The sequence below is a fragment of the Myotis yumanensis genome, unplaced genomic scaffold (genome assembly GCF_028538775.1).
Source record: "Myotis yumanensis isolate MYYU_CA2020_CCGP unplaced genomic scaffold, mMyoYum1.0.hap1 SCAF_14, whole genome shotgun sequence".
In the NCBI taxonomy this organism is placed as follows: domain Eukaryota; kingdom Metazoa; phylum Chordata; class Mammalia; order Chiroptera; family Vespertilionidae; genus Myotis; species Myotis yumanensis.
Window position 1 is genome coordinate 2,785,786 of NW_027223765.1, and position 22,656 is coordinate 2,808,441.

Below are 22,656 nucleotides of genomic sequence, written 5' to 3' on the forward strand. Positions count from 1 at the left end.
GGCTGATGGGGCCAGGCCCTCCAGCGGCAGCGGCACCGGGCCCTGGACCTGGGGCCTGGTGACCGCCAGCGCGTCATGATGCACCGGACCCGACCAGGGGAGCCGGGCGCACCGCACAGGTGCCAGGTGGCTGCCCTGCGCAGGGGTGGGCCGCCCGCAGGTGAGCCGCCTCCCTCGGGGACCGTGTGCACTGGATCCCGGAGGGGCCTGGGCGCCCCGTCCTGGATCCTTTCTCCACGAGAAATAAATAAACACGAGGCCAGGACAGCCTCTGTCGTCCCGCGAGGCTGAGTCTCAGAGCCTGCAGCTCCCTCTGGCGGCCTTCAGCGCGAGTGTTCCATCAGCCGCCCTGTCCCTGCGGCCATCCCTGCTGAGACGCTGAGGACATGAGTTACTCGGGCGGACACTGTCCGGTGTGGTCGCACAGGTTCTGTTGTGTGACAGCAATCTGCTTCGTGGTTTAATGTTCCTTCTCTGGCTAATGTACCCGCAGGTCACCCCGATCCCCTTCCTCCCGTTCCCCATCCCTGAGTCTAAGCTTCCTGTGTGGCTGGCACTGCGCCTGCCCTGTCCCCACCCCCACCTCTGCCGCCTCCACACAAGGCCCCCCATTCGGCCAGTGTCACCTCCGTTTGCCCAGGTCAGCATCCTCATCACCAGGTAGAACCACAGGGGCCGAGGCCGGTGCAGAGCCTGGGCTGGTACGGCCTTCGCTCTGTGGTTCCTGACTGTGACCTTCGGCCTCTCCCAGCCCAAAGGAAGCAGAATCTCTAGCCGGGCCCAGGATGGGCCCTCTCTGCGTCCCCTGGGAGGCCCATGTCCACTGTAGGCTGAGAGTCAGACACAAACCCGCGCCAGGCAGGGTGGCGCCTCCAGGCTGCTCCTGCAGAATCCCCCTCACGCTCAGCTCAGCGTGCAGACCTCACCGGGTTCCTGCACTTGCTGCTGCAGGAGGGGGAGCAGGGAGCTGTGTCGGAAGCTCCTGAAGGGGGGTCCCCTGGAAGAGCGAGGTGCCTGGCCGCATCACTGCCACTGCAGCGGCCTGAGGGGATGGGCGTTGACGGAGCCTGAACCTGCCACACCTGCTCTGGAGACACCCTCCCCTGAACCCCAAACACACACACATGCACACATGTCTATGCACACCAAATATATGTGCACATACATGCACTGCACCTGCATGCACACGTGCACACACACACAGGCCCCGGGAGGGAGAGCCTGGCTGGCCGGGAGGCCCGTGAGGACCTCTGGCATGTGCACCGCCCCACTCAGCCCGCTCCCTTGCAAGGCCGTCCATCGCGAAGCCCCGGGGAGGGCCCTGGACCTCTGGGATGCAGGTTCAGGGGCGAACCTCCGAGGGACACAGGCTGAGAGCGAGGGACCTTGGGCGAGGACGACGAAGCAGAGACTGAGAGATCAGACACAGAGATGGCTGAGCCACGGATGCCGAGAGGCAATAGGAGGCCCCGTGGAGCTGAGGCCACCAGCACCACCTCGCAGACCTGCAGAGGGTGTGGCCTCTGGGGACCGTTAGGGGACAGAAGCAATCTGGGTGAGGGGCTGGGGTGGGGAGGCCAGCACAGCTGCCTCTGAGGAGGTGGCAGCATTCAGAGGCTGCACCCCAAAATGAATGACCTTCCCCCTGAGCCCACCCTAGTTCTCCTCTGCTAGTCGCCCCGCTTCGCCCCCCACGCCTGGTTCTCCGGCTGGGCCAGCAGCGGGGAGGGGAAGGGGAAGGGGGAGGGAGAGGCGAGCAGCAGGCACAACTGCTGCTCCCAGCCCGTCTTGGCTTCCGCAGGGCAGCTCTGGTGGCTGCCCCCCAGCGAGGCGCAGCACCTGTCCTGCTGTTACCCAGCTGGGGTGCCCGTCCTCCTGGCTCTGGGCCAGGTGCCGTGCAGGGAGAGGGGGGACTCCCCCACCTCTATCCCCCTACCCCACCCCGTGCCCTACCAAACACAGGCCTGCAGGACCCAGGCTTCCTGGCTGCTCGGCTTCGACCAGACTCTGTGTCCTTCCCTGAGAGGCGATGCCTGGGCAGGGGCTGCAGAGGAACAAAGCTGGTGCCTCCCGGGCGGGGGCCGGGGGCCGGGCCGGAGCAGCGAGGGGTCCGAGCCTGACCTGGGCCCTGGGGTCCCTTTCAGGCGCTCAATTGGTCAGGTTTGCACGAGGAGCCAGGGCTTGGGGAGCCTTTTTGGGGTGGAAGCAGGAAGGTCAGCAGCCGATCCCTCTTCCATGGGTCTAATTCCCAAAGGGCGAGACTGTGGTCAGGAAGCATCGCTTTTTAAAATAATCATTTTTTAATTGATTTCAGAGAGGAAGGGAGAGGGAGAAAGAGAGAAATATCAATGAGAGAGAATCATGGATCGGCTGCCTCCTGCAGGCCCCTTACTGGGGATGGAGCCCGCCACCTGGGCATGTGCCCTTGACCGGGAACCGAACGGTGGCCTCCTGGTTCATAGGTCGACGCTCAACCACGGAGCCTCCGGCCGGGCAGTAAGCATCTTTATTGGAAGAGAGATCCAGCCCCCTGGCTCTGCCGGCGGGCGCCCTAGGCCATGAGGATTTCAATGTCCAGCTCCAGGTGGCTGGCTTTGACCTCATAGCAGCCCTGGAGCAGGCCCCGGGTCTGGCTGGCGTGCCAGCGCCAGTGGGACTGGATGGTGCAGGCCGCCTGGCGGGCCTGGAGGAAGCGCCGGCGGGCCTGCCACATGCGGACCTGGGCCTGCACCTTCACCACCGCCCACTCCTGGCAGGTGTAGAGCCGCAGCGCCAGGCGGCGCCTCTGCTCCAGCGTCTTGGCCTGCGCCGACCTCCACCAGCACTGGATGGCCCAGGCCCGGAGCGCCGCCTGCAGCAGCGTCCGGCGCACCCGGCCACCGCGCCACCATGCCTGGATCCTCACGGCCGCCTTCTCTCGCTGATGGGCAGGGGAGAACACGGAGACGCCTGTGAGGTCCCCGCTGGCTGAGTGCCGTCGGTGCAGTGAGGAAAGGGGACCTGGCCTGGGCGGCCCTGACCTCTCCCGTCTGGGTCCCACCCGTCTTCCGCTCCACCCTCCACTCACCTGTAGACACTGCTTGTCGCCCTCTGGGCAGGTCCCTCCTGCGCTGGCCTTGCTCACCTGGCCTGTGTCCATGGCCCTGGTCTTTAGAGAGCGCTCACCCAAGGTCAGGGGGGTCACCCTAGTCTTCAGCCCCGCCCTCAACTGTTAGGCACCGCCCACCGGGACTCCGCCCACCTGCCCCCTGGCCCCGGGCAGGTGCGGGCAGGTGAGGTCTGAGCACCTCTCAGCCGCTCTCTCCTCTCCCCTGGAGACTCTCACCCGGGACCAGCTGCCTCAGGGAGGGTTCCCAGCGTGTGGGGCCCTGCCCTCACCTCTTGCCTTCAGACGTAGCTGGTAGCTTGAGTCTTGCTCTCCCCCGCTCCAGTCACTTCTTGCTGTTGCTGCTGGTGGCAGGGAAGAGGGATCCCGGCAGCTTCCCTCCCAGCTTTCACATTGGGAATGGAGACTCCCCGCCAGTGTGGGTTCCCGGAGCTGAGGGGAGGGGCCTGTCTGTCCCAGGCGGGCGTGTGTCTGTGGAAAGTTCCTGAAAGCAACATGTCTGAGCTGCGAAGGGAGGGGCCTCAGCGCCCCCCTCTGGCTCCTGCCGCCTCCCTTGGGTGCGCAGGGGCTGCGGCGTTGTTGGGGGTGCACTGAGCTTAGTTGGGGGTTAGATTCACGAGGCTCACAGGCACCCCTGGGAACGGATACTTGCTCCCTGGCCATCCTGTCGGCACCAGGCCAAGGCCCGCCCGGGACCGCAGTGCTGCTGTGGCCACAGGGACGTGCCCCGCCGTGACGGACGGACGGACGAGCAGGAGGAAAAGGTGAGGTTTGGAAGCGTGGAGACAGGCTGGTCGGTGAATCCCTCCCCAGCAGACAGGTAACCCGCTGGGAAGGTTCTATCCCCACCCCCCACCCCAATGCCCGCCTGACCCGGGACAGACGGACGTGAGGATGCGCTGAGGCGACTCCAAACGGAGCAGCTCGGCCTGGCTTCCCCGTGTGCGGGTGCGGGTGGGCCGGAGTCTCCCTCAGAAACAGGCTCCCACAGTAAGTGCTATTTGCCAAACCACCTGCGAGGAGGCAACGAAAGGCGATGCAGCTGAAATCCCGGGAAACCGCCAGGGAGGTGGGGCGGGCGGGCCGCTGACGACTATAACGCTAACGCGCCTGCCGCCCGGAGGAATGTGCCATCTGTGGCGATGCCCTTCCCCACCCTCCGATCCACTCGCCTGCCTTTGTGTCTGTCCTTCTGTGGCCATTTCATGTGAATCCTCACCTGAGGGCATTCTCCCAGATTTTTAGAGAGAGTGGAAGGAAGGGGGAGAGACCGAGAGAGAGAGACATGGGTGTGAGAGCGACACATCAACTAGGTACGTGCCCTTGACCGGAATGGAACCTGGGCCCCGCCCGCTGTGGGGGCAGCGGCCGCCAGGCCTCCTGTGTCCGGTCCATCAGCCAGGTACCCAGTTATCAGCCTCTCAGGAGAGCGAGGAGCCCCCAGGACCATCCAGGGCCCCCGGCGCAGGCTCCAGAGGCTGCAAGCACGCTCTGTCTTCCTCTTCCTCTGAGGGCCTCAAGGTCACAGTCAGGAGACGGAGCCGAGTTTCCAGGCCCCCAGTTAGGGCTGCGGCTGGGGGCGCAGGTGGTGCCGACCGGCCGGGGAGCCGCTGGGACACGCACGGCCACGCTGGCCCTGGCTCCAGCACGCGTGTCATTGCCCGTTTGCCTGCCTGAGGCCTGTGGGTGCCCAATACCTGCAGGACGCCCCTGTCCGTGGTGACCGCTCCCGTGCACTCCAGGCGCGTACAGGGAGGGCAGTGCCCACCGGGTTCTCACATGAAGGCCGGGCTCTCAACCATGTGACCTCTGCATCCTGTCACAGTCTCCGGGCCGGACCCTGGTGCCTCCTTTCACGACTGTCACTCTGGTGAGCAGCCACTTCCGGCAAAGGCCTCGTCGCTGCATGAAACCGTCGGTCCTGGCGTCCGCCTCCACCCCCAGCCCTACCTGCTGGATTCCGCAGGAGGGACCACTTAGGAAGGGGCTGTGGATGGGGTCAGCGCTCTGGGCTCCGTCATCCAGGCCAGGTGTCCATAGTTAAAGGTCAAGACACCAGATCTGCCTGGCCCGTGTGGCTCAGCATGGACCTTCAGAGGTGAGAGCAGGCAGAGGGGGGCCCTGCTCCTGCAGTGGCCGCTGCTCACTCACCTCCTGACTGTGACCTTGAGGCCCTGAGAGGAAGAGGAGGAAGAGGAAGAAGAAGACGGAAGCGTGTTTGCAGCCACTGGAGCCTGAGCTGGGGGCCCTGGCTGGTCCTGGGGGCTCCTCGCTCTCCTGAGAAGTTGATAACTGGGTATCCGGCTGATGGGCCAGGCCCAGGGGATTCAACCAAAACATTTACTCTGCCCCCCGAATCCCACCACCCCCCTCAAGGATGATTCTGGCTACATTGTCATAGTGTATACACCCCTGATCCCTCCTTTTAAAATGCCTTTTTTTAAAAAGTGTTTTTATTGATTTTAGAGAGAGAAGGAGGGAGAGAGAGATAGAAACATCAATGATGAGAGAGAATCTTTGGTCAGCTGCCTCCTGCACGCCCACTACTGGGGATTAAGCCCACAACTCCGGACATGTGCCCTGACTAGGAATTGAACTGTGATCTCCTGGTTCATAGGTCAACACTCAACCACTGAGCCACACCGGCTGGGCTCAGTATATAAACTATATATATATATAAAATTCGTTATCGCTTAAAGTATTACGGAAGTCTCCTTTCTCCCCCGTTGACCTCTCCTTAGCCACGCCCACCCCCAGCACATGCCCTCACCCACCCCAGTGTCTGTGTCCATGGGTTATGCGTATATGCCTGCATACAAGTCCTTTGGTTGACCTCTTCGGGAAATATTCCTTATTGTAGCCATTCTGCAGTCTGTCTAGAGGTGAGTGAGGTGGCTCTGGCCTTCCTTTTCCTCATGACTAATGAGCTTGGGCAGTTTTCCATGTGCTTCCGGCCACTTGTAAATCTCCTTTGGTGAAGAAGGACTTGTTTAAGAATGTGGTTCCTGACTCGTTCTTTCTAATCATTTGGTTCCATTGCTTCACTGAAGTCCATGTGTTTGAGTGCCTGACCGATGGAGTGTAAATTGTCTCAAATTCAGATTTCCAATCAACCAGAAGGAAAGAGTGAACTTTGTACACTTTTTAGACCAATGGGCTCGTGTCCGGGAGCCTTGAGTCATTAGCCAAGGGTTAGGTATTTATGGAAAAAAGAATGGAGAGGTGCTGCACATCTTTTTACCCAAAAGGCCTCAACTGTGGGGAGGCATCCTGGCCCCTGAGTCAGAGGGGCCCTATGACATCACAGTGCTCTTATGACATCATAGTGCTCTGCCACCTCCTCTCTTCCTGCCCGGGCCTCGGGTGGAGGAGTACAGAACTGAGAGCGACGGGACCACCAAGCTCTTAACAATGGAGCATTTTGGGAGGGGATGAGACCTGAGAAATTGGAACCACCTATTTCCAAGTCATGGGTGTTCGATTTTGTGTAAGAACAGCCAGTCCCCTCGGTGCCCGCAGGGGAAGGTAGATTTCCAGGGGCCCCAGGATGCCATCCTGCATCGAGGTCTCTGGGCCAGGCAGGAGGTGGGGTACGTGGTGGTCAAGGCACACGGTTGTGCAGGACCCACCTACCCACGCCTTTCTCCTCTGACTCTGATCACAGAAGGAAGGCCAACTTGTAGAAATCATAGTCGAAGATACTGAAGATATCACCTTGCTGGTGCCACAAGAGGAGGAAATTAAGAAAGCGCCTCCAGCCCCACCCATTATCCCACCGGTAGGTCTGTGGGGACCTCACCGTTGAGGGTGACACTGACCCCAGCCTGCACCCCGTCTCACCCACATCGCCCAGCGTGAGGGGACGTCTTCTCTGAGGCCCACAGCATGGGGTGCTCAGGGCACTTCCTTCCAACCAGGATGCATTTGTGAGGGGAAGACAGAGCTATGAGTGATGCCTCGGGAACAACCATCACAAACCGAGAAGGCCCCGGGCCCCCCAGATGTGGGGCTGCCCCACCCAGAGCTGGAGTGGACAGGGAGGGACTGGTCCCTGGCTCCGCCCTTCTCCTGGCGCCTCCGGGGCTGAGAAAGGTGGGGTGAGACCTGGAGAGTCGCTTGTAGGGAGGAGAGACCCTGGCCATGAGTGGGTGGTGAGGGCTGTGTTAGGGGAAGGCATTGCCAAGTAAAGGGGAACCCAAGTCCCAAATCGTGTGGGAGCGCGGGCAGGCGCCTGCGCCCATGTGTGCTCGCTTAAGGTGTGAGAACCAAAAGAATGTGCGTGAGCAAGAAACCAGGGAGACTCCAAACTGTGTGGAGCAGGGAGGCCCCTGGGACTTGACGGAGGGAGACAGGAGGTTGGGGAGGGAGCTGGAACCGGGCTTGGGAGGCCAGCCAAGGGCGCCATGTCTGCAGCCTGTGGCCGGGCCCTGAAGGGAAGCCACCTGCACTCAGGTAGGAGGTCAAGCCCAGGTGGGACACGCTGGCCCTTTGACCCAGAGACCATGGTGCTCTCTTTCCACGCACCCGGTGACGACCAGGGCAGGTGAGCCCCATGGGACAGGTGGGGACCGGTGCCCCTGCGTAGCGAGCCGACGCGGCCATGGCATACTCAGCCCCATGTTGGGCGCCACTTGTGCTGCGCCAGCGCGGCCAAGAAAGCTGGGTCTCAGCAGGACGCTGCTTCTCTGATGGAGAGACAGCGACAGTGCCCACAAGCCAAGTCTTTATTTAAAGCCAGATTCCACGAGGTAAAGTAAGGGTGTGGTCAAAATGTTTACAACATTCTAATCTACTCAACTACATGCACCTGAACTCTATCAAGCCCACATCACTCAGGCACGTGGGGCCACGTGTTCCGACCACAGGTTCAAGCTCACAACCATAGCTGTTGGCTATAATTGTGCTGGGAGGGCTCTGCCCTCTAAGCTGGGACTTGCACGTGGCCATGAGAGGACTGTGCCCTCTCATTAGTCCGAGGCTTGAACCTGTCCGAACACTGTGGCCGCTCTCCACACCCCTGAACTTCTGAGGCAGGGGCTGTGGCTGAGAAAGGACCAGGACCCCTTCCTGGCACCTCCTGGGGCTGAGGTGGGTGGGGAATGGGTCCCGAGTGTCCCTTCCTTTTCCTGGCCACCCCTCCCTACAGGTAAAGAAGCCCCCCGATAAAGAAAAGCAAGCCACGCAGATCCAGGCCTGGTGGCGGGGCACCCTGGTGCGCCGGACCCTGCTGCACGCCGCGCTCTGCGCCTCCATCATCCAGCGCTGGTGGAGGCAGGTGCTGCGGGAGCTGCCATTGTTGAGGCAGAAGAGGCAGCTGGAGGCCTACACTCGGCAGAAGTGGGCGGCGGTCAAGCTGCAGTCCTGGTTCCGCATGTGGCACGTCCGCCTCCGTTACCTCCGCCTGCTGCAGGCCACCCGCATCATCCAGCTGTACTGGCGCTACCACAGCTGCCACACCAATGGCTTCCTCCAGGGCCGGTACGAACTCACAGCAAACCAGCTGGGACTTGATCTAGAGATCTTTCTGGGGTCACAGGTTTGTCGGATTACAGAATGCATCCCCTTCCCAATAAAGCACTGACCAGGTCTGCTCCCACTCCGTGTACCTGCGTCTCTGTCAGACCAGCTCCAGGAGGTCCTTGTCTCTGAGAAGGAGCAGAGAAACAGGTGGCGGGTCCGGCCATCTCCCAGGTCAGCCTGGAGGCGGCGGCAGGGATTGGTTGGGCCGGTAGGGGTGCAGTTAGAGGCCATCAGGCAGGCAGGCAGAGGTGGTTAGGGGCGATCAGCAGGCAGGCAGGCAGGTGAGCGGTTAGGAGCCAGCAGTCCCAGGTTGTGAGAGGCAGTCGGATATCCCCCGAGGGGTCCCGGATTGGAGAGGGTGCTGGTTGGGCTGAGGAACACCCCCCCTCTGTGCACAAATTTAGTGCACTGGGCCTCTAGTTAAGCAATCCTAATATATAAAAAGCCAGAGGCCTCACGACCAAAACAACCAGACAGCAGGCTGTGTGGGGTGACCAGGCTGGCGGGGGGGGGGGGGGGGGGGGTGGGCAGTGAGGGACAACCAAACAACCAAACAGCAGGCTGCATGGGGCAACCAGGCCAGTGGGGGGAGGGGGGGCAGTTGGGGGCAAACAGGCCTGGGGGGTAGTTGGGGGCAACCAGACCATCGGGGGGGGGGCAGTTGGAGGCAACCAGACTGGCAGGGGGAGCAGTTAGGGTGATCAGGCAGGCAGGCAGGTAAGTGGTTAGGAGCCAGCGATCCAGGATTGTGAGAGGGTTGTCTGACTGCCGGTTTAGGCCCAATCCCTATACTGAGTCAGACATCCCCCGAGGGGTCCTGGATTGGAGAGGGTGCAGGCTGGGCTTGAGAGGACCTCCCCCTGCCCGTGCACGAATTTCATGCACCGGGCCTCTAGTAAATAGCTAACACAAGCATAGCTGTTTTTGTGTGCTCATAGTTGTAAATCTCCTATTTCCCACTCCTGTTTATATATATATATATATATTTGTATACTTTGACATTTGACATATATATTTTTTAAATCCTTACCTGGGGAATGAGGATATTTTTTGCCATTGATTTTAGAGAGAGTTGAAGGGAGGGGAGTGGTGGAGAGAGAGAGAGAGAGGGAGAAACATCAATGTGACAGACACATTAATTGGTTGCCTCCCACATGAGCCCCAACCTGGGGCCTGTGGATCAGACCTGCAACCCAGGTACACGCCCTTGATGGGGAATCGAACCCACGACCCTCCGGTGCCCAGGCTGATGCCCTAACCACTGAGCAGGGTGACATTTGACATCTTTTTTTAAAAAAAAATAATCCCTTTCTGGCTTGGGAAAGACAGCTCCTCCCAGGACTAGCCAGTTCCGAGAGAGAGCAAAGGACTCAGCCCTGAGCATGCCTTTGATCCTTTAGTTTAGCAAAATGTCTAAGGCAGCGCCTCCCTCCTCTCCCCGGCCTGTGCACGCCAGGACGAAGTCGCTTTTCTGCTCTCCTCACCCCAGGGCCAGTACCGGTGTCCGGGGAACCACTCCCACTGGCCGGTGCCACGCTGGGCCGGCCCAGCCTTTCCTTTCCCACCCCAGGGAAGGCCACGCCAAAGCCCTTTCCTCCCTGCTGTCTCCTGCCACCTGCCCCAAGCCTGAGGCTCCTGCCCCGCCCCCATGACATGGGGAGCCCCGGGGAGATCTGAGCACCTGCGAGCATAACAAACATTCCCTTGTGCCTCTCCTCCTCCCTCGTGCCTGGGAGGCCTGGAAAGCTGTCCGTTCTAATCCCTGACCACCCCGCTCCCTCTCCACGACTCCCTCTCTACACCTGGCTCCAGAGTCCTCGCTTATTAATGTATCTGCTCAGCCCCAGGCCACACATGAAGTCGTTTCAGAACAACCAATCCACATTTATTTCATTTTATTTTATTGATTGATTTCAGAGAGGAAGGGAGAGGGAGAGAGAGATAGAAGCATCCACGATGAGAGAGAATCATGGATCGGCTGCCTCCTGCACGCCCCCTCCTGGGGATCGAGCCCGCAACCCAAGCATATGCCCCTTGACCGGAATCTAACCCGGGACGCTTCAGTCTGCAGGCCGGCACTCTATCCACTGAGCCACACCAGCCAGGGCACCAATCCACAGTTCTGTGAAAAGCAAACCTCCTCACTAGAGGGTAATGTTTGCGTGTGGGCTGGTTTGTGTTAATCTTCGGAACGTGTAGTCACAGTGCTGCCGGCAGAGCTGGCTTCAGTGTGGCAACCCAGGGCCCCCCACCTTCCCGATGCCTGGGCGTTTCTGAGAGCTTTCACACCCGGCGGGTAAGCTTACAACGTAAAATACTGAAAGCTCCGAGTTTGCAGGTGGGAACCTGGAGGTGCTGAGCGGACTGGGGGCGCCCTGGCCCATCCCCTGCTGGGCGGCCGGTGTCCTGGAAGCCCGGGCACGGTTTTCCCAGAAAACGGGTGGCTCCTCCTGGGGAAGCTGCTGGCCGACGGGAGGTGCTGACTCTGCGTCTGTGGCGTTGAAAGTGGATGAGCCGCGACCTCGGGGCTTTGGGATCACCCTCTGGTGGGGTTTGCACAGAAGCAGACAGGCCGACCCGGGTGGGGTGAGGCGGGAGGGGCACTGGACACTGGGTCCGAGTGCGGTGGGGCTGGTGTACACGGTCGGAAGCAGCTGGAAATGCAGAGGGAGGCGGCCGTGGTGGCCCCGTCCTGGGGTCCTTGTATACTGTGCCCAACAGGTTGAATTTTACCTTGAAAATGGCCAGGAGCCCAGGGCACCGATCACGTGATCAGATTTCCACACGAGAAGGGCCCCTCTGGAGGGTGGCCGTGTGGCCGATGCCGGGATGGCGCTGGGCAAAGCGGGGAGGGGCCCTCAGGGGAAGCCGTGGGCTCAGCAGGCCTTGCTGTGGGTTCGGGGCACGTGTCCAAGGCCACAGAGCAGGGGTGTCCAAAGTAATAAATAATAAACAAACATCAAGGGCACGGAGCAGCAGGGGACCAGGCGCCTCTCCAAGGCCTGCACCTGCCCGCGCCCCCCACCCCCCGCGGCTCCACGCAGGAGCGAGGATGCTGCTGTCGCCACCCCCGCCCAGGCGGAAACACCCGGAGAGGCTGAGCGGCTTGCCCGGCTCACACAGCCAGGCAGGGCCCGTGTGGGGTCCTCACCCCCAGGAACCCCAGGCGCTCGCGTCCCCAGCCAGACACATGCACCTCCGCACAGCAAGGTGACCCACGCCACACGCTGCCGTTCAGCCAAGATGAGGAAGCGGTTGACAGAGGTGAGGCCGCTGTGGAGACAATCTGTCTCATGACTCAGCACGCCGCCCGGCTGCTGGGGACGCGGGAGGGGCCCCTCCCAGCGCCGCCTGCCGTGGACGGTCACGGGGTGCCTGAGGCGTGAATGCATCCGTGGAGAAGAGAAGAGAAAAACAGCTCTGCCAGGTCGCCAGGACACGGTCACGTTTTGTGCGTATTTCAACGTTTTCCTCATCGTTTATCCGCACATCAGCAGCTGCTGCGAAGCCGCGCGCGGGGAGGAGAGGGGACAGGCGGGAGCGCTCCCGGCCACGGCCATGGCCACGGCCACGGCCACGGCCACGGCCACGGGAGTGTAGACACGAAATCGCGTTGGGGCCTAAAGGGAAAGAAGCTACACCCTGGTCTCCCGGTGGGAAGAAGAGGATGCCTGGGAAGGAGGCGGCCAGGCGACCCCTCCGGGGTGCTGTCCGCGGTCCGTCAGGAGGGGTGAGGCACTGGGGAGCCGGGCTGGGCCGCAGGGCGCTGGCCTCAGAAGCAGCCTGGATAGGGCTCGGGCCTTTCAACCACGACTCCTGCCTCCTCCTCAGAGGCGTCTCCAGTGGGGGGGGGACCCTGCCTCCCACGTCATGACTCACGTGTGGGAAAGCCCTCCAGACGCCTAGGTTTCAGATGCAGGATGGGAGGGCTTGTTTGTTTTGTTAATCCTCCTCTGAGGATATTTGTTCCATTGATTGATTGATTGATTGATTGATTTAGAGTGGAAGGGATGGGGGTAGAGAGAGAGAGGAATATTGATGTGAGAGAGATACCTCGATGGGTTGCCTCCCACATGCACCCCGACCAGGGCCAGGGATGGAACCTGCAACTCAGGAACGTGCCCTTGGCCAGGAAGAGCCCTCCACCCTGCGGGGCAAACCCCAGAATAGAAGGGCATCCCCGCCCCCCGACTGAGGCAGGACGCCGTGGCCGGGGGTGGGGGCCAGGGGACAGCCAAGCCCCTGCTCCTCCCTCGGCACCGTGGGAGCTGCTCCAGTGGCTGCAGACACGCGATCCCGTGGGCCAGGCCGGGCCAGAGACCCCCTCAGGGAAGGACAGGCTCTCGGAACTGAGGTTCCAGCAGAGACCCCGGCCCCTCCCGCAGGAGAAAGGCGGCAGCGCCTCCTCTTACCTGACAACCTGGAGCCTGGAGAGGCAGGCTGGTCCTCGGGTCACAGGGGTCCTTGTGACATCACCGCTCCCCTCCTCTACCCCATCCGGGCTTGGCCAGGCCCCATGGAGCAGCAACCTGAGGGGTGTTAACATCTGAGCCTCTGCCCTCTAGCCATGGGCAACCAGTGCTGTGTAAGAACGGGGCGGGGGTGGGGGACCGCTCCCGGGGTGGGGAGCCACCCGTGGCGGGGTCAGCACTTGGGGGTGGGTGAGGAGCTGGGCACTCGGCGGGGACTGGCCCTCACTCGTGCTTTCCTCTACGTTTTGCTTACAGAAGCAGGACAAGGAGGAAGAGGAGGAGGTGAGAAGACGGTCACTGAAGAAGAAGATGGTAGGTGGGGGGGGCGGGACCAGGGCGCAGGAGAGAATCACAAATCATGGCCCCTCGGAGCCCAGGGTCCTTGCAAATGGAGGGCCCGTCCCTGGTCCCATGCCATCGGCTCAGGGCTGCTGTCCAGTCCCCACAAATCCCCCCCTCCCCTGAGCGAGCATGCTAAGTAGGATGTGGATCGGGGTGCAAACAGCCCACAGGGAAGGCCGGCACAGGGCAGGGGGCGCTGGAGAGGGGAGATGGGCCGGCCTAGTCCCAGAGGAGGTGGGTGACCGAGAGGTGGGTGTGGAAGTCGGGAGAAGGGAGGCTGTGGCAGGGATGGGGCGTCCGGCGGCCTCGCGGGCGACAATGCAGAGCTTCACCCTCGCGGGCACCCTTGGGCGCTGCACACCTGCCGGCCGGGTCTTCTGGTTGGAAAGTGTTCCCCTGGTCCCACGAAGCCGAGAAGACCACGGGGCAAGCAAGCATCCCGTCCGACAGGCGAGGACACGGTGACGCAGAGCGCGAGCAGAGGTGGCCACGGCCACGGACAAGATGGCAGCGCAGCGAAGCCCGGCCAGGCCTGCCAGGCCCGCAGGAGCCCCGGGGAAGGCGGACCCTGACCGGCAGGAGAAGCCGCGCGGCGGTGGCCGGCGGCCGGTGGCCGGTGGCGTTCACGGGAACCCTCTGCTTTGCTTGGGCAGGAGCTTCAGAGAAGGCGACTCCTGGAAATAAAGGGGAAGTGCGACGCAGCCGGCCGGATCCAGGCCTGGTGGCGCGGCACGCTGGTGCGGCGGACCCTGCTGGCGGCCGCGCTCCGCGCCTGGATCATCCAGCAGTGGTGGCGCGGGCTGCTGTGGCGGCGGGAGTGCGCGCTGCGGCGGGGGCTGCTGCAGATCTACGCGGTCGAGGAGCTGGGCGCCGTCCGGCTGCAGTCCTGGTTCCGCATGTGGCAGTGCCACCGGAGCTACTGCCGGCTGCGCGGCACCGGCTGCCTCTCCCGGGACCCCCAGAGCGGCTTCCGCTTCCAGATCCGGGAGGCTCCGCAGGATCCCCAGGACCCGCGGGCCCTGCAGCCTCCGCAGGCGCGGTGCCCGGGGGGTGCCAAAGACCTGGAGTTCCGCGTGGAGATTCTCTCCGTGTAGGTGGCTCTGCGGCCCCAATAAACGCCTGGCCGGGCCGGTGTGTCTCGGTGACTCCCAGGCCTCCTCGGGGGCCACAGTCAGGCCCAGCCCCTCCTCTCGCCCCCGGGAAACACGGGCAGGGACCACCTCGGACCGGGCGCCCGAGCAGGCCCTCCACGCAGAGCCAGGCCCCGCCCAGACCCAGCACCGTTTGGCCGCCTGAACTTGCCAGGGAGGGGCTGGGCTCTGTGACCCTGAAGACCGGGCACCTCCTGTGAGTGTTGTCCCTGTTGTCCCGCGGCCACGTCATCCTGCGCTGGGGCTCCCGGCTCGCACGCACCAGCTTTCTGTTCCGCCAGCCCCCAGACGGAAGGCAGGCGCGTGGCCAGCCCTCCTGGGAGCAGCGCAACCCGCTGGTTCGGTGCCGGTGGTGCCGCCGCGGGCCCCAGGCTCACAGGCCTCTCCTCTGGGCAGTGGCAGGTATCGGGCTCCGCCTCCCCTCCCTCCTGAGGACCAGATTCTCGGGGCGCTGCACACGGACAGGGCTGCCACTGCCGTCTCCCTCTGGCTAGGCATGACACCATCTTGGGGCGGACCCTGCTGGCGGCCCTGCCTCTGACCTCCAGCGAGCTTGGCTTGCGTCCTACCTCAGCCTCCACTCCTGCGGTCTCGCTGGGCACCATAGCCTCTCGGGCTGTCTGTGGGGACGGACCATTTCCTTAAAATGTCCGACCCATCGTAGACCAATTCTTCCGTCAAACAACAAAAATGCATTAGGAGAAAAATCAACGGGCCCTGCCGGCGTGCCTCGGTGGGTTGGGCGTCGTCCAGGCACCAAAGGGCACCGGCTCAGTTTCCAGTCCCGGCTCAGGCCTGGGCTGCAGGCTCCATCCCCGGAAGGGAGTGTGCAGGAGGCAGCCAATCGATGTTTGCCTCTCTCCCTTCCTCTCTCTCTCAAATCAATAAAAACATTTTTTTAAACTTACGTTATTACTTTTTTATTTATTTTTAAGTCTTTATTGTTGAAAGCATTACACATGTCTCCTTTCTTCCCCCAATGACCCCTTCTACCTACCCCCGCCCCAGGCCTTCGCCACCCTGTTGTCCGTGTCCGTGGGTGGTGCATCTATGCATACGCGTTCATCAGTTCATCTCTTCCCACCCACCCACCCTCACCCCCGCCTTCCCTCTGAGATTCGACAGTCAGCTCCATGCTTCCATGTCTTTGGATCTATTTTGTTCAACAGTTTATTTTGTTGATTAGATTCCACATATGAGTGAGACCATGCGATACTTGTCTTTCTCTGACTGGCTTATGTCGCTTAGCATAACACTCTCCAGGCCCCTCCATGCTGTCTCAAAGGGTAAGAGATCCTTCGTTTTTACTGCTGCATAGCATTCCTAGGTGTAAATGTGAAAACACACCTTTTTGAACATAAACAAATGGAAAAGGTGTATAAAACCTAAGGTGTATTTTTAATTATAGATTAAGCATACATACCATTACGATTCCCATCGGCTGTGAAAGTTTCTGAACACACCCTCTCTCGCTCGGTTCTACTCAGCGGTAACAACTGCTCCTCACGCTCCGAGAGGCCTTGCCCTGGTCCTTGTCAGACTCAGAGCTGACCCAGCAACACTGGGTTCCACCCTTCCTGGTCTCTGACTTTTGCCTTCTTTTAAATATATTGTAATGAGTTCAAAGAGGAAGGGAGGGAGAGAGACAGAAACATCAATGATGAGAGGGAATCATTGATTGACTGCCTCCCGCACGCCTCCTACTGGGGATCGAGCTCGCAACCCAAAGGCATGTGCCCTTGACCAGAATCGAACCTGGGACCCTTCAGTCCACAGGCCGACGCTCTATCCACTGAGCCACACAAGCTAGGCCCTGAAGGGAAGCCACCATCAAAAACCACCTGCCACGTCGTCCATCGGCAAATACTGTCGGTATCACCTCTGCAGAAGCAACGCAGCAGGTAGCGAGACTGAAGGAACGTGCTGTCTCACGTGTGGGGGTAGGAACGGAGCGTGGGGTGGAAGTAAAATCTGGAACACAGTTCGGTGGCCTCTCGGGAAGTTCAGCACAGAACCGCCAGATAACCCAGCCATTCTACTCCTAAGTATGAACCCAGCAATTGAAAACCCCTGTTCACACTACAATGCGTATGAAGATGTCATAGTAGAAAATAGCCAAAGAGTGGAGATCGCCAAGCGGGTACAAATTAGGGCACATCCACGCCATGGAGGATGACTCAGCGATAAAAGGGAACGAACCACGGAAACATGCAGCCACGTGGGCGGATCCCACCGAGGCGCACGCCCCTGAGAGCGGTGGGGCCACCAGGCGCCTGACGATGGACGATTTGGGTGATGAGAGACCCGAGGGACTGGAACCACCGATTTCCACGTCATGGGCGTTCGATGTTGCGTCAGAACCGCCGGTCCCCTCGGTGCCCGCAGGGGAAGGTGGGTTTCCAGGGGCCCCAGGATGCCATCCTGCATCGAGGTCCCTCGGCCAGGCAGGAGGTGGGGTACGTGGTGGTCAAGGACCCACCCACCCACACATTTAACCTCTGACTCTAATTCAAGGGAGAAAACATGGACGCAGAGGTACAGGAGAACCTTGAAAAATACCAGCAAAGGAGTGAAAAAAATAAAGAGATGAAGGAAAAAGACCCTCTGACCCCACCCAGTGCACAAAAGGTAGGCCTGTGGGGACCTCACCGTTGAGGGTGACACTGACCCCAGCCCGCACCCCGTCTCACCCACATCGCCCAGTGTGAGGGGACGTCTTCTCTGAGGCCCACAGCATGGGGTGCTCAGGGCACTTCCTTCCAACCAGGATGCATTTGTGAGGGGTAGACAGAGCTATGAGTGATGCCTCGGGAACAACCATCACAAACCGAGAAGGCCCCGGGCCCCCCAGATGCGGGGCTGCCCTACCTAGAGCTGGAGTGGACAGGGAGGGACTGGTCCCTGGCTCCGCCCTTCTCCTGGCGCCTCCGGGGCTGAGAAAGGTGGGGTGAGACCTGGAGAGTCGCTTGTAGGGAGGAGAGACCCTGGCCATGAGTGGGTGGTGAGGGCTGTGTTAGGGGAAGGCATTGCCAAGTAAAGGGGAACCCAAGTCCCAAATCGTGTGGGAGCGCGGGCAGGCGCCTGCGCCCATGTGTGCTCGCTTAAGGTGTGAGAACCAAAAGAATGCGCGTGAGCAAGAAACCAGGGAGACTCCAAACTGTGTGGAGCAGGGAGGCCCCTGGGACTTGACGGAGGGAGACAGGAGGTTGGGGAGGGAGCTGGAACCGGGCTTGGAAGGCCAGCCAAGGGCGCCATGTCTGCAGCCTGTGGCCGGGCCCTGAAGGGAAGCCACCTGCACTCAGGTAGGAGGTCAAGCCCAGGTGGGACACGCTGGCCCTTTGACCCAGAGACCATGGTGCTCTCTTTCCACGCACCCGGTGACGACCAGGGCAGGTGAGCCCCATGGACAGGTGGGAACCGGTGCCCCTGACCTTCTGAGGCAGGGGCTGTGGCTGAGAAAGGACCAGGACCCCTTCCTGGTACCTCCTGGGGCTGAGGTGGGTGGGGACCGGGTCCTGAGTGACCCTTTCTTTTCCCGGCCACCCCTCCCTACAGGTAAAGAAGCCCCCCGATGAAGAGCAGCAAGCCACGCAGATCCAGGCCTGGTGGCGGGGCACCCTGGTGCGCCGGACCCTGCTGCACGCCGCGCTCTGCGCCTCCATCATCCAGCGCTGGTGGAGGCAGGTGCAGGCGCAGCTGCTGGAGGCGCGGCGGCGGGCGGCGCTGGAGGCCTACACTCGGCAGAAGTGGGCGGCGGTCAGGCTGCAGTCCTGGTTCCGCATGTGGCGCGTCCGCCTCCGTTACCTCCGCCTGCTGCAGGCCACCCGCGTCATCCAGCTGTACTGGCGCTACCACAACTGCCACGCCACCGGCTTCTTCCGGGGCCGGTACGAACTCACAGCAAACCAGCTGGGACTTGAACTGGAGATCTTTCTGGGGTCACAGGTTTGTCGGATTACGGAATGCATCCCCTTCCCAATAAAGCACTGACCAGGTCTGCTCCCACTCCGTGTCCCCGCGTCTCTGTCTGACCCTTGGCGGCTGCGTGGGTGGACACGGGAACTGTGGCGCCAGCGAAATAAGCCAGTCAGAGAGAGACCACGACCACACGGTCCCACTCCATGTGGAATGCAGTGAACACAATAAACCGATGCGCAAAACAGGTCCAGGGGCCTGGCTGCAGGGAGCAGACGGACAGATCTCAGGGGGCGGGGGAAGAGGGGGTGTAGGGGACGGGACGAGATTAACCAAAGATCACATACGTATACGTGCACAACCCGTGGACACGGAAAATAGTCTGGGGACCGCCTGGCGTGGGGCAGGGGTTGAGTGGAGGGGAACAAAAAGGGGGGGATGGGGGGCAGGGGTAATACTAACAACAGCAAATAGCGGTGATAACTGCCCAACCTTGTAAATACGCTAAAAATTACTGAATTGCACAAGTTTAAAGGGTAAGTTTTGTTAACGTCAAAACATTCAAACCTGTAAAGAATTTTTGTGAGTTTATTTGAGCCAAGCTGTTGACAATTGCCAGGAAGCAGAACCGCAACGGGGGTTGGGCTAGTGCTCCAGAGAATGGCGGTTTTTCACCCATTTTTATGCATTAGAATCAAAGGAGGAGCCGTAGGTGGGTTACATGAGCTCCATTGGTGATAGGTTAGGGAGGCGGGAGAAAGCAAAGTGAGTGGGGGGGGGGGGGGGGGGGGGCGAACCGCTGGGATTGGATAAAAAGTAAAATGATAGACACACACTTCTTTTACTCAGGTGGGTGCAGGATAGTTAACCGTCAACAATGAACATGATACCAATAACAATGAAGGACTTTGTGGTCTCTGTCCTGGCGCCCAGGGCATTTGGTTGTGCCCTGAGGGGTCCAGAAAAAAAAGGGAAGTTACAAGCTACCCTGACATTTCAAGGGTATGTTACTGTAGATGCAAAAAGACAGAAAGGCTCAGTTATGGTGAAGACTGACCTTGTCAGGGAAGATACTGGCCTAGAACATGACTACCCACCATCACTGCTTTTGGTTAAAGTTTAATTTCAGACCATCCTTTGTGGTGACTTCAGTTCTTAGAGTTTGCAAGACCGCCATGCAGGCCTTCCCTGAGCTGGTCAGGTCAGCATTTGGCCCCTTCTGTCCACAGTTTTATGTGTCAATGAAAAGTTTTATGTGCATAGTCCATTTTCTTAGAAGGGATTCAGTATCATGATGGTCGCCTTTCGCCACAAAATCGATGCACTTAGTCAAGATCCTGGCGAGACTCACACTGACACGGTGGAAGCCTTGACGGAAATGTCCATCTTTTAAAAATACTTTTTTATTGATTTCAGAAAGAGAGAGAGAGAAACATCAATGAGAGAGAGAACCATTGATCCACTGCCCCCTGCATGCCCCCTACTGGGGAATGAAGCCCATAACCCAGGCATGTGCCCTGACCGGAAACCAACCCTGACCTCCTAGTTCATAGGTTGATGTTCAACCACTGAGCCACATCGGACGGGAAGAAATGCCTATTTCTATATATAAACGCCTAATATGCCAAGTGTCCGATCGTTTGACAGGTTGACCGGTCGCTGTGATGCCCACTGACCACCAGGGGGCAGACACTCTGACCGGTAGGTTCGCTTGCTGCTGGGGTCCCGCCGACTGGGACTGGGTGAAACAGCCGGACATGCCCTGGAGCCCTCCCGCAGTCCCTCCCCGGCTGGCCAGCCTCCCTCGGACACACCCAGGCCAAGGGACCCCACCGGTGAACGAATCCATGCCCTGGGCCTCTAGGCTTTAATAATAGCGTTGAATAGTTTGTCACATTGGAAATATCTAAATGGGTAAGTTTTTAACCCTTTGGATAGGAATCTACCTGGGTGTGGTGCCTTATTCTGGGTGGAATTTCAATAGCCTTCTTTGGTTTACTGTTTTCTAGATTCGTCTGGTCTCTGCTTCCTATGGGGTACTGGGGTGCTGAAACCCGAATCAGGGCAAGACAGGACATGCTAAGTCTGAGAAGACACTAGAACTGTCTGGAGATAACTGCGTGGTCCCTCCCGCTCCCCCGGGGGCTGATGCCATTGTCATTAGCCTAGTGATGAATGACAGGAAAGGAGCCCAGGGAAGGCCGACCGTCAAAGGCTTGTCATTTGGGCAGCTCTCCACTCCCCGGGGAGCCACCGGTCTGTTCCCGCAGATCCCAGATCCCTGCGGGGAGGGCTGGACAGGGAGGAGAGAGCCCCGTGCCCAGTAACGTCGGGGTGATGTGGGGAAGGTACTTGGCTGTCAGTCGCACCCGGGAACAGGTCACTGGCCAGAATGGGCGTGTCCATTGCGAGCGCCCGGGAACTCGGGATACTTGACAAAGAAATCACGCTCTTGGCTTCGCTTGTGTTCTGGGCCCCCTCGGTGTGTGGCGCTGGACTCCCGGCTGGCCGGGCTCCCTCGTTCCTGCTTCCCGGCCTTGGACCACGTGGACCCCACACACTGGGCCCATGGGCTGGACCTGGCCTGCTGCCGAACTGGACCCGCTGCAGCCTGGAATGGACACTGGACACTGGCTTTGCGTCCGGCTCTACTGAAAGCCCGGCTGCACTCCCGCGATGAACGGGGCTTCCGAGGCCCAGAGGTGCGATTCCACGCAAATGAAACCATCAATCTTCCTCTCCAGGCAGCGTGAGGACCCGGCACCCAGTGGGAAGCGGGTGCCGCCCATGTCCCCGCCAGCAGCCGGTCACGAGAAGAACATGCATGGGCCTGCCTGGAGGGGAGCCCCGGTGTGGGGGGCACTCGCGGGCGTCACCTGCCCGCGGAGCCCTGGGACAGCTCTGTCGCGAGGGAAGCAGGCAGGGCTTGCTTCTGAGGAAGACACGACAGGAGGGCAGGTGTCCTAATCCTCGTGTCATAATGCAATTGTGAGCTCATCGCTCTCTCCCTCGTAGGACTCCCGCCAGGCCAGGGGGGCAGAGACGTCAAGGCCAGCGAACCATCTGAAGACCGAGATGGGGGTTCATTTTTGTGTAAGAGACACAGCCAGGTCTCCTCGGCTGACCCGGGGTGGGCGGGAACCGCCCTGGACTTCAGAGATCTTGGGGAAAGAGGGGGTGTTGAGGCAGCGGGAGGCCCTCGAGAGAAGCCGCGTCTAACTCATCCGTGCATGTCTCCCGTTTAATTTTGAGGTCAGAAAGATGGCCATCTGATTTTAATTGAGGTCAAGAACAAGGAAGAGATTTGTTATGTGATGTTACCAGAAGAGGAGCCACCGCCCCCGCGCCCGGTGCGTAAATCTCCTGTGATTCGGAAAAGCCCAGAGCGCTCACCTCTGATCTCAGGCGCTGGCTCCTCCCCTCCATGCCCTGCTCAGCCTGGGCTGTGGGTCTGACTGTGACGTGAAGAGTGAATGGCCAGCCCGGCCAGCGGGGCTCAGGGGTTGAGCATTGGCCTGTGAACCAGGAGGTCCTGGTTCAATTCCCGATCAGGCACATGGCTGTTTGCAGGCTTGATCCCCAGTGGGGGGCATATAGAAGGCAGCTGATCAATGATTCTCATCATTGATGTTTCTATCTCTTTCTCCCTCTCTCTTCCTGTCTGAAATCAAAAAATATATATATGAGAGAGAGAGAGAGAGAGAGAGAGACCCTTGCAGCAAGTCCCGGGAGTTGGTGGCAGGGGCTTCCTGAGGTGTCTTTGGTCTCTGCCTAGCGAGGAAGATCAAGAGCGGCCAGGAGGATCCAGGCCTGGTGGCGGGGCCTGCTGGTGCGCCGGGCGCTGCTGCACGCGGCGCTGCAGGCCTGGGTCATCCAGCGCTGGTGGCGGCAGACGTGGCAGCAGCTGCTGCACAGGAGGCGGCAGGAGGCGCTGGTGAGCTACGCCATCCGGGAGAGGGCGGTGGTCAAGCTCCAGTCTTTGGTCCGCATGTGGCGCGTCCACTGGCGATACTGCCAGGTGCTCAACGCCATCTACGTCATCCGTGGCCACTGGCAGAGCCACCACTGCCAGACCTGCGCGCTCCTCCGAGGACACTGCGTGGTCACGGCCACCCACCTGCAGTTCCACATCGAGATCACCAACCCCTGA

General features: G+C 60.4%; 3 protein-coding genes across 3 annotated transcripts; 2 read left to right on the forward strand and 1 right to left on the reverse strand.

Moving 5' to 3' along the window:
- Positions 1-2,551: 2,551 nt before the first annotated feature.
- Positions 2,552-3,139, reverse strand: IQCF6 (IQ motif containing F6). The gene is made up of 2 exons (XM_070391442.1): positions 3,068-3,139; positions 2,552-2,920 (listed from the first exon to the last, which is right to left on the reverse strand). The coding sequence occupies exons 1-2, from the start codon at positions 3,137-3,139 to the stop codon at positions 2,552-2,554; spliced, it is 441 nt and encodes a 146-aa protein (XP_070247543.1).
- Positions 3,140-16,638: 13,499 nt separating this feature from the next.
- LOC138992588 (IQ domain-containing protein F5-like) lies at positions 16,639-18,581 on the forward strand. The gene is made up of 3 exons (XM_070391443.1): positions 16,639-16,731; positions 17,106-17,219; positions 18,147-18,581. Exons 1-3 carry the CDS (start codon positions 16,639-16,641, stop codon positions 18,579-18,581), a joined length of 642 nt encoding a protein of 213 aa, XP_070247544.1.
- Positions 18,582-21,581: 3,000 nt separating this feature from the next.
- LOC138992526 (IQ domain-containing protein F2-like) lies at positions 21,582-22,656 on the forward strand. Its single transcript, XM_070391389.1, has 3 exons — positions 21,582-21,599; positions 21,764-21,856; positions 22,282-22,656. Exons 1-3 carry the CDS (start codon positions 21,582-21,584, stop codon positions 22,654-22,656), a joined length of 486 nt encoding a protein of 161 aa, XP_070247490.1.